Below are 11,357 nucleotides of genomic sequence, written 5' to 3' on the forward strand. Positions count from 1 at the left end.
CAATTACCAATTCCAAGTGTGATACTATCTCTATCCACAGCTTCTTTTTATTCGTTCTTTCGTCTACCGCGCGATTTTTATCCCGAGTCACTATCCTGAAATAATCGTCAGGGTCACGTCTTGCTGTTAACACGTTGATCAAGCAATCTCCTGGTAACCACGTTGTCCTTATTTGATTATTCCTTACTTACTTCCTTGGCTAAGGCTTACGGGGATCAATTGCCGCATTTAGAGTCTATTTGGTTATTGTAGCCATAAATATACTTGAAATCCTAAGAATGATTTAAAAATTAGTGTCTGCTGTAACAAGAATGACACGATATTCGCACTTTAATCAAGTGTTGTCAATACTGTGTGCAGCGACAAATTATTGTTCCTCCAAATTCGAATTGAACCGCAAGGAGGATGTTGTTTTGCTCATAAATTGCCTTATTTAATTGTATCTTGATGGAGTGGTTCTGATCCCACTATAAACTGTAGGTCTATTGAGTGCAGTGGTCTGGCGCACCCTCACTCGTTAAACAATCATTAGCCGCGAATCGCCCTAGCGCAGCTCTGGATCTCAAAGATCTGAATAGCTAAAGGTTTTTTTTTTTTTTGATGGTAATCCCTTGTTATGGAAGTTTGAAAACTCATTTAATTTTACTTGGGTCTTCCTTTATCGAGATTGAAGATTTTCTCCTACCATAATATTGGGCTGCTATTTCCTTCAAAAACATTCATCATTTTTCTAATTAAATCTAACGTCTGATTTGCATCTCAAACTGCGTTTATAATTTTTATCTCCAGCAATTTTCCATTTTTTACCCTTCCAATTTTCTTCATCTTTCTATTAGACTAAAACATTCATTTCCAACAAATTGGAATAAACAAAAATTTTCATCTTTTCTTGAAAAACTCGAAGCAATTTTCCTTAGCATTTATGTTTAATGCATGATTCCGTGTTTCCTTTCATTCCATCTGTGTATTGTACCATTTACCACTGCCTTTCCTTTCAATTCGTTACACATCGTGAAGTAAGTAAGGTTCTTCGTTTGAACTTTTTTTTTCCTCGACCTTTTTTTTTGCCATACCTAGACATACGGAACTTGGAATGATTCAATGACTGAATGTGAAGAAGAAATGACTTTTTTTTTTGGCTATGAAGATAATGGAGCAGAAATTTGTTTAAAATGAAAAACTTTCTTGCTTTGATATCTTGTATTGCTATGTAGCAGTGCTGGGCAACCTTTTTTTTCGCGGCACACCCTGGTGGTCATCTTCGATGGAAACTGCACATGACATACGCTTGAATGAATGAATGAATATGTTTATTAGCCCTGACGGATAGATAGGGTTGCTTAATGGCATTTCCAAAAATTACATTGGTGTGCCGTGACACAAATGTTGCCCATAGAGTTGCAAAACAGGTTTCTGTGACAGACAAAACCACCAAGAATTTGTACGGTTTTGCCTGTCACAGATGCCTGTTTAGCAACCCTGGTTGCCCGCCCCTGCTTTATGCTGTATCTTTCTAACTTTTTCTTCTCTTTTTATTCCACAGAATAAAAAATTTTTGCGGTTCCATGGCCGACATCGTTGAATCAAAAGTGAATATTGTACATATACGATATTTTGCTGAGGCATCGGCAATCAATTCAACATTTGCCATTTTATTTACAGCTTTTAGGCCTAAAGGAGGTAACTTTCGTTTTTATTCGGACCTTTTATACTCATTCTTCTATTTATGCTCATACTTATAAATAACTTTACAGTTATGCTTATGGTAAATTTATTCACACATATGCTAATTCATCTCTTACCGTCTTTCCTTATTTTTCATATTTGTACAATCTTTCTTGTGGCTGCCAACTTCAACCACATTTTTTCAAAATCCTGAATATAAAACAGAATCTTGTGCGGCCGATGAATATGATTGTGAGGACTTAACATGCATAAAGGCCGAGCTGAAATGTAACGATAGAGAAAATTGTCGATTTAAGTGGGATGAATCGGAGGATGAATGCAAGGTAAGTTAGCAGTTTTTATGATAAATGAACTAGTAGTTTGATATTAATAATGTGTGGGATATGGATATTTTTACTGTTCTAAATATGGAATGTGAAAGGTTATGAAATCTGAAGGAAATCAATAAAATCAAGGATTTTTATGGAAAATGGAGGTTTGTTAAAGATGCTTGAAGCAGATTGAAGATGGAATTGGTTCCTAGAATACTTCTAAGAGTCTTCAAAGAACTTCTTTGATTATGCATATATCTTGAGTTTTGACGAATCGGATTTGTATGTTGCACTACGTCATCGCGATGAAAGCGAGACATTCGTGTGATAAATCGAGCTGTTCGGAGATATCTTATCCCGAGCGACACAAATGAAGATGGCTCCATCTAGGAGCCGTAGATGGGCCCACCACGAAGCCGTAGAGACTCCACGAAATCTCGTTTATTTACACCATATAGTCTTGATAGGGCATCAAACTAGCTGCTCCATGACAAAACCATATTCATTTGTGTCGCTCGCGTTTGAATTCTAATGGACAGAGTTATTTTTCTTTTTTTTTTTCTTTTATTTCATTTTATTGTATGTAGCCATATATGCTGTATTACAATATTTCTTAAATTTGATATGCAACATATTGTGGTTTGTTTTGTTAATTTAATTCATTAGCATCATAATATTCTTCAAAGAAGCATTCTTTTACTCGAGATTTAAACAGGTTTTGGAGTTGATTGGACTTTGTGAGTCCGAGTTTTATATGTCCAAAAACGCGCTTCCATATCCGTGTTCTTCCAACTTTGCTAAAGAGCACTAGAACTAGTTCGATTTTTTATTAGTGAAGAGGATGAATTTTTGTCATTAAGACGTTTTTGTCCTGAAGGACGTTTTGCTTTCCTTAACTCTACACGCTGCATGACCGAGAGTATATCAATGCAATGTACCCAGCCACAATTTGTGTATAGCGAATCACAAATACCGAGTTGGTGTAACTAGAACAGCGAAAAAGCATCCGAATTCAACTAGACTTTTCCTGGGATTGAACCCGGGTCGTTAGAACGGTAGTCAGACACTCTAACCACTTGACCATTGCCGCCTTTTCGCTGGTTAAGAACAAGTTCGATTGCTTTGGCTAAATATGATTATTTTAAGCTAACCCTTTAGGCGCACTGGATAAAAAGTCGGATTTTCTCATGCTGCTTCTAGGCACTTTGTATATTCCGAATTTTTCATGTCGTGTGTCTTATCAGCTAATCCTTATTATAAAACCTTAGAAATTTAATACAAAAATTACAAGAATAAATCATTTACCACACATATCAGGTGCATATACTAAGAAAATAATCCAAGATACATGAGAAATTCATTCAATCCAAAAATGCCACATAAATTTCATTTAAAGTAATCGGATTCTATTTTTTGCTGGTTTCTATTCTTACAAAAAAAAGTGCTACTGCATTTAAAATTGATTTAGTTTTGTCGATTTTGGCATTCGATATCAAGTATTACTTTTGAAATGGCAGAGAATGTCTAATATGTAGCATAAAAAGTGCATTTTCCAAAGACGATTAAGTTTCCAATCTGTTTCTATAACAAATCCGTTTCATTCTTCTCCGACTCCTTCATATCCATTTCCAATATTGTATTTCAAATCCTCGTAATTGTAGTCGATTAAATTGCATTAAATGGTTTCCATTTTTTCTTATTTTTCTTACAGAATAAAAATGCAGACCAATCAGAACATGTTTTTATCATCATCATAGTATTTGGAGTTATCTTGACGATTCTCTCAACAGCCTTTGTCATTAATTGCATAAGGAAAATTGTTCGGGATCATAAAATTATACGAGTAAGTACAGAAAAGCTACTGTTTGCGGAATTGAATGGCATAAAAAAATTTCAATGTAACTAGCTTTGTAAATGACTTTTTTTTGATGTTGACATCGATTGGAATGACTTATTCTATAGGTCGAATAGAAAAATGTGTTCAACATGTATGACTGATATAGTGGGAGTTGTAAGGTGTTGTACTGATTTGTAATATGTTGACTTTTTAGGTTAGAAATAGATTTTTGTTGTTTTGTTTGAATTTTTACTTCTTTGTTGACTTCACAAGCATTCATTATAAATTCTGCCACTTTTTTCTATCATTTCAAACTTTAATATCCACAATTAAGTCTGAAACAACTACTTAATTTCCAAAAAAACTTTTCGAAGTGGAGCAAAATTTTCACCAACAAAAAAATTTAAATCCTAAAAAGTCGTTAAATTTTACAGCTCATTTAAAGTAAACAAAAAGCAAAAATATCATCAAGGAAAGGATTTTATAGCCTATATTTTTCAGTTCATATCAAGATTAACACAAAAAAGCGACTTTAGTCATCAGTTTTTTTCTGATTTTTATACAACTTTTTGCCTCTTTTTTCATTATTTCAATATTCGCAGGCGACAAAAAGTTTCGCTAAAAGCACTTTTTTTTCCGTCAATGATAATCTACATATATGAAGTTAGTGAGCGCTGAATGAATGCTTTGTGTATATTTTTATTCTAAAAATGAAATTCAATCTGTGTACGATGTACGTAAATCTAGCAAGCTTATAAGTAAACACATAATGTCTATATGTGTATAAGCACATGAGGGGTTTCATTTTCTCAGCTCTTAGTTCCAACCACTAGTTCTTTTTTATTATCATATTATGCTCACACTCCATTTCATCCAGTTTCTTTTTTTTTGAAAATTATCTACAACTATAGCTCCTAACTACAAGTCTCAAAAGCATTCAAAAAAAAAAAACTCAATAACTTTCCGCTAGTAATAAATTATGTAAATCATGAGTTTGTTCTTCATTGGATGGTTGCAACATTTTCTGCTGTTATTCATAACTTTTCTACATGAAAAGTTATAATTTAAATAAGCTCAGGCGAGAAAGCTAAAAAAAAGAGAGCGGCACACTATGATCTAGATTTGAAAATTTTGTTCAAAAATTCAACGTGCAGTATTTTTTGGTAGAAACCTAAGATTTTTAAAAATAAAATGACCGTTTATTTGATAATCAGAGCAATTTACTATTCTTGATGTTTTAAGAGCTTTAACTAAGTTTTAATGAAAATCCGAATATTTACCAGCAAAAAAGTAATAGATAAAATGATTTAATGATTGAAATTCCTGAATTAAAAGAAATTTTTTTTAAAGTTTACACAAAATTTTGATGCACGAAAAGTGTAAAAAATCCAAATTCATACAATTTTTAAGTTTGAATATCTCGCAATCGGCTTCGATCGGCGTAATGACATAAATATATGTTGTAAAGCTCTATCAGATCTTGCAATTCTTCTAGATCTCGTCGTCAATCGAGGTGAATCTCGTAACTTATTTGGAATTGAAAGTTTGAAAATTATCATATTTTTAAAACAGTTTTTAATAACTTTACGGATATTATTTAAGATATTTCAATACCTAAATCAAAAACATAAGCTATAAATATGGTAAATATCGAACAACTGACTAATTTTAGTGCTTAAATAACGAGAATTCAAGAAAAATATTTTGGTCAAAAAATGTAAACAAAAAAATGTACAACTTCAGATTAAATTTTCTCAAGATAGACAATGACTTGAAGCCTCATATTTTGAGGAGTAAAAAAGTGGTAATTAAACTTTCGATTGGTCATCAAATATGGTGATAAATAGTACACAGCAAAAATGAATTTTTGAACAAAATTTTCAAATCTAGATCATAGTGCGGCAGTAGGAATGGCTTTTTTTTTTCTCTCACCCACTACCATTTTATACGTTTACTCTACAGCAGTGAATGCTGTATGCTGTATGGAAAAAGGAAACTCACAGAAAAAAAAAAATAAATTGACTGTTATCTGCTCCGTCTCCCATATTCTACCCCCACGATTTCACATGATGTATAAATATTTTTTTTTTCACCCTGGCTTGTGTCCGGACGTCGAATGTCCATCTACAATTCACACACAGAGCCCTCCAGGGTTATTTATTTTATGTCGTTAAAGCGTTCGTGCTTTTAATTTTGATAAAAGCTTGATAAAATTATGTATAAGCTTCTCCTATCTCCAACATAATACAATAATGAACGGGAACGTACATAAATAAGTATAGTTGCAAAAATAACAGCAGCTGCTCAGCAATGAATTATAAATACATTTGCGTTGCTATTATTAAATTAATTTGTATAAATTTTCTACAAATGTCTTGTTATTCTTAGATTATTCGATGATAGTTGATTAGGAAAATTTATGCCGATCGGGGGCAAGGAGAATGTTAATGTTGCTGATCTTGTGTCTATTGTCAAAATATTTGGACATGCTGAGTCTTTTTGAGCTAAACATTGTCTTTTGTTATCAAAAATAAACCAGTCTAGTCATGTCAATTAAGCATATTAGCCCGAATAGCACAAATCAGTTGACCGATCAAGAATCAGGTCTCGAAGGCCAGCATTACTCTCCATTGGTGTCAAATTCAGATTAAACCTGACACCATGCCAGAGTAATGTCGGCCTAGTGCCGTAATTTGGATCGATTAGTTTCCATTTATGCAAACATTCGTAGGTTCAATTCTCACTTTGAGATTTTAATTACTTACTAACTTCGTTGACTGTAAAGATCAAGTGTGATCCATGGCCTCTCACAGTCGTCGCCTGAAGCTAGCTCTATTGCTGGTAATCGCTTGACATCTCTGAAATCTAGAGTTGCTTAATATCAGTATCCGGTTTCTTAACCTAACTGAGATTCCCTACCCTGCTTTATCAGCAGGACAATCCTAGAGTATTTCACTTACTCTAATTCCGTCCCTGCCCTAGGATACCTAAAAAAATGGAGAACATGAAAACCTAGGACGCCTAGGATAAAGAGTGTGACACCCTGCCAACTCAGGTAGTGTAAGATAGGATAGATAAAGAAACTGGCCTCAAATCAATACAAAGCCACAAAGCCGACTTGAATTTTGTATTAAAATATACATAACTCCATATAAATCTCCACTCAAATTCAAGTTCCCAAAACATTAACTGCCAAACAACCCCCAATTCAATATAAATTAGCAATAAAACTGTTATTGCTTTCCTCTCGACCTTTATTGAAGAGTAATCAGTGCTAGAGATTTCCATTATCGGTCTACAATGCTGAACGGTAGGATAAAATGTAAAAGTTAATTATGCCATTTACGAGGATTCCTTTAAATTTTTTTTATATCCATATATTTAATTAATTAATTTAATTTAATTTTAATTCTTTTTATTCCTTTTTCTGTCAATAAAAATCTACCCCTCATCAAACCTGTCTGATGCTTAATCCAATAGGAGCATATCCGGCAATCACGTGAAAGTAAATTAGATGAATTGGGTCGTCACTCGACAAAATTAACAAAATCAAGAGAGAATATTGCATTGGCACAATTAACAAAAATTCCACCGCCATCATTTGATCTCGAGTCACCGACATCAATAAATTTAATAGACAACAATACGACAAATCATCAATATTATCGCGATGCGATGTCCGCCAATAATGGTGCTAGAATTATAGATAGTAAAAATGATTTAAATTTAAGGGAACAAGAGATAAAAAATATTTTAGGTGCATCATATGATGTTGATGTTGATCGTAAGGATGCTGAAATGTGTGATTCGGCGTGTCAAACAAGGTAATTAATTTTATTTCATTTTTGTCACATTCTTTTATATTTCTTGTGTACATACATCATACACATAATGAGTTGTTTAATATCACATTAAGTTTTCTTTTCTTTTTCGGGGAAATGGAATCGGGATGATGTGGATTAGGAAATGAATATTTTTGGGATTAATAAAATTCAGGGGTGCAGCCAGGAGAGGGGCTTATTTGAATATTTCTGGCTTGTTCCTGGCTATGTCCCTGATAGAATGGGCAACTAAAATTTACCTCACATAAATTGGGGTCTGATTTCAATTAATGTGAATATCATTGAGGATTAATACAATTTTTAGTATAAAGGTGCAGTGTCATCAGGAGTAATTTTGGTATACAGACCGCTCATTTTAAGGTCTAGGCCAGTGAGGTCCAAACTGCGTGTCGCGGCACACTAGTGTTCCACCGAGATTTATTGGAAATTCCATGAATCTTAACCCATGTGTGGCTTTAGACATGACTTACCACAAAGGTGTGCTTAGCCGAAAAAAAAGTTGAACAACACTGGCTTAGACACTGTCAAAATTGGACATACCAAAAATCTAATCCAGAAAACTCAACTCCTGCAAATGAATTTTGATATATTCCATAATATATCCCTAATATTCATCTACAACCCCAAAAAAAATCATTAATAATCAATAAATCTCACAGCACTCAAGTAAAATTTTTTTGACCACAAAAACTCAACAACGACGAACCACAACACCCATTATGTAACAAACGTTCACATCAATTTCGTATGATTGATGTGAAAATAATTATATTGTTTATATTCAGCATTTGCTCTTTTTACTCATTTCTTCATTCTTTTCTTCCCATTCATTTCCTTTTTTTTTTTGGTTACCTTTTTATCTCACTCCCCCTCACTTAGCACTACAGTGCTACTAATTCATTCCATTTTCAACGCTGTTGAGCTTCCCCATTGTTTGCTAACATTCGTCCATCAATTTTTCAAATTCTCATATGTATACGTTACGATTCATTATGATAGTGATGTGGTTGTGGGGGAAGGTATTGGAAGGTGCAAGGGATGGGAAGCTTTTAGTTCCTTTTGAGTGGGGTAGGGAATGAAGGTCCGATCATTTACTTACTAACTTGAACCATGTTTCGAGTTGGATCTTAGGTTGCTACAAAATGCTTTCCATCTGAATCTATTGCTGACCGATTCTCAGTTTTGACATCCATTGGCATATGCCGCTGGCTACGGTCGCCTGCGATATTTTTAGTGGAAATAGGGGTTACTACGTGAAGATACACACTTGACAATTTGGTCAGTTTCAGAGTCAGATTTCAGCTTCCCCATTCCCCCGGTTTCACTTATTTCCGCTTACTTATTTCGACCATTTGACCCACTTCCCCTTTTGTAACACAATCTCCTTAAAAGGAGGAACCCCCAATCCTCAAAACGTTTCATTATTAGTGAACAAACCCCTGAATAGATGGAGATTTTCATCGTGATTGATGATGAGGCCATTTAATGAAAATAAGCAGTTTTATTGCCAAAGTTTGAATGTCAAAATTTTAGGCTTGTTGTGGTTTTCAGAGGAATTGATGGAAATTGACAACAATAACTGACACGATTGAGGTTGAAATGAATAATTGCAGGTATTCCAGGTTGTTTATGATTTATATTCGGTTGAATTCAAAATTTTCCCATTTTTCGAGGAAATTTGAAATTTTGCTATTTCATTGTGCTACCTAAAGCCAACTAAGTGAACAATACTGCTGAATGTACAATGAATATATCCCGCAAATATTGAAATTGCCAAAAAAGTGATTTAATCCCTTCAAAAAATGTTAAAATAAACAAAAATTTTAAACTCTGCAAATTTATCCGTCCATAAATCGACCATTTTAAGCATCCTCTCAATATCCCTCATCAAACACACCAAAAAAAATTTCCCATTTTTCATCTCTTCCCATTTATTTACTTTTTCTTGTTACAGAGAATCACTCTTTCAACCTGTATTTAAAAATAAAGTAACACAATCACCCCTCCCAAGTGGTCTTCGCTTTTCAACGTTCGGCTATTTAGACTCATCGACTCCAAGTCCACCACCGCCACCCAATCTCCAATCAATGATGAATGCTGCTAATAGTGGTGGTGGTATGAATATGCCATGTCCAACACATAGTGGAAAGAATACATTGCCTCATCAACATCAGCATCATCAACATTTGCATAGCCATAGTCATCATCATCGGTTACATAGTAGCAGTACAAATCAATCAAGTAATGATGATAAAGGATCAAATGCTAATAAAATGGATGAGAATGATGATAAGAAATATTCAACATTAAAGAGGGATGATATGCAGTCATCGAGATCGTTTAGTGATGTAAGAAAATCAGCACCTGATGTGGTCATCATTAGTGGATGTACATCATCGCACTGACGTTTCTAAATTATTTTCTTTTCCCCAAAATATTTTTCTCTTTTTTTTTGTATATAGATAAATTGGAATGAATAAGAAGGAATTTGTTTCTTTTTCGTTGTTATGTACGTTATTAATGCTAAAAGTTGTTGTTGCTGTTACTTAACTTTTACTGTATTTATTTCCATTGTGAAGATATTAAAGTTTCTAAATTATTTTCTTTTGTCCAAATTAGATCTCTTTTTTTTTATATAGATAAATTGGAATGAATAAGAAGGAATTTGTTTCTTTTTCGTTGTTATGTACGTTATTAATGCTAAAAGTTGTTGTTGCTGTTACTTAACTTTTACTGTATTTATTTATTTATAAATTTATTTATTTACTCGACATAAGTAGTTAGTTAATAATTAATTTTTTTTTCCTTCTACCTGTCGAGGAAGTACTTTTTTTGTTTCAAATTTACTACGAGATGTGAAAATGAGAAATAAGAGGAAATACATCAAGATATATGAATCAGCAGGAGTGCTTTTTGACAGCCTACGCATTTTTGTTGAAACTTTTATTAGGATAATTTGATAAAGGAAGAATAACACGTGGTCTAAATTTAGAATTTGATTTTTATGCATTTTCTTTGGGTGTAATCGTTTTATATCTTTGCATTATTTCGTGCTCCGACTTAAAGATTGATAATTTATCATTGAATTATTCATTAATATTGGAATTGTTGAAATATTTGATGTTGAAAACTCGAAGTGAAAAATCCTTGTACACGTGGTCTAAATTTAGAATTGAATTTGCAAGCATTTTTTGTGGGTGTAATAGTTCCAAAATTGTGTATACATTCGTGCTCCGACTTGAAGATTGATAATTTATCATTAAAAGATTGATTTATGGTTGAATTTATGAAATATTTGATGTTGAAAACTCGATGTGGGAGATCCATGAGAAAATGCCATTTTGGTCCAAATTCATTCAAATTTGAAAAATCGGTTATTCAAATGTTCAAAAAAAAAGCCAGAATACTGAGCTTTAGACAATCCCATGAATCATTCTCATATCAACTGCCAAAATCAGAACTTTAAATTCAAGAAGCTTACAATATGGCAAAGTTTCTTATTTTTTCAACACTTCTTCCATCGAAAACCCTTTTTCTTGTATTTATTACACAATTCAGTCGTGCAATAATGATTCTGATACTGATAAACTCCTCATTTTCATTTTAATAAAACAGTTGGATAAGATCGTTCTTCCTTCCTTTTTTTGTTAAAGAAATAAAAATTATGAGAAATGAAATTAA

General features: G+C 33.2%; 1 protein-coding gene across 1 annotated transcript in view; it reads left to right on the top strand.

Moving 5' to 3' along the window:
* Positions 1-10,238, top strand: part of Neto (Neuropilin and tolloid-like) — a 108,931-nt gene extending 98,693 nt beyond the window's left edge. The window contains exons 10-14 of the mRNA XM_070650768.1: positions 1,544-1,680; positions 1,891-2,009; positions 3,709-3,840; positions 7,315-7,658; positions 9,631-10,238. Of these exons, the coding sequence (XP_070506869.1) occupies positions 1,544-1,680; positions 1,891-2,009; positions 3,709-3,840; positions 7,315-7,658; positions 9,631-10,081 (1,183 nt within the window). The 3' untranslated portion in view covers positions 10,082-10,238. The remainder of the gene's footprint in view (positions 1-1,543; positions 1,681-1,890; positions 2,010-3,708; positions 3,841-7,314; positions 7,659-9,630) is intronic.
* Positions 10,239-11,357: the final 1,119 nt, after the last annotated feature.

The sequence above is a fragment of the Chironomus tepperi genome, unplaced genomic scaffold, assembly GCF_022539635.2.
Source record: "Chironomus tepperi strain 1889 unplaced genomic scaffold, CSIRO-AGI_Ctep_v1 contig_445, whole genome shotgun sequence".
Taxonomy (NCBI): domain Eukaryota; kingdom Metazoa; phylum Arthropoda; class Insecta; order Diptera; family Chironomidae; genus Chironomus; species Chironomus tepperi.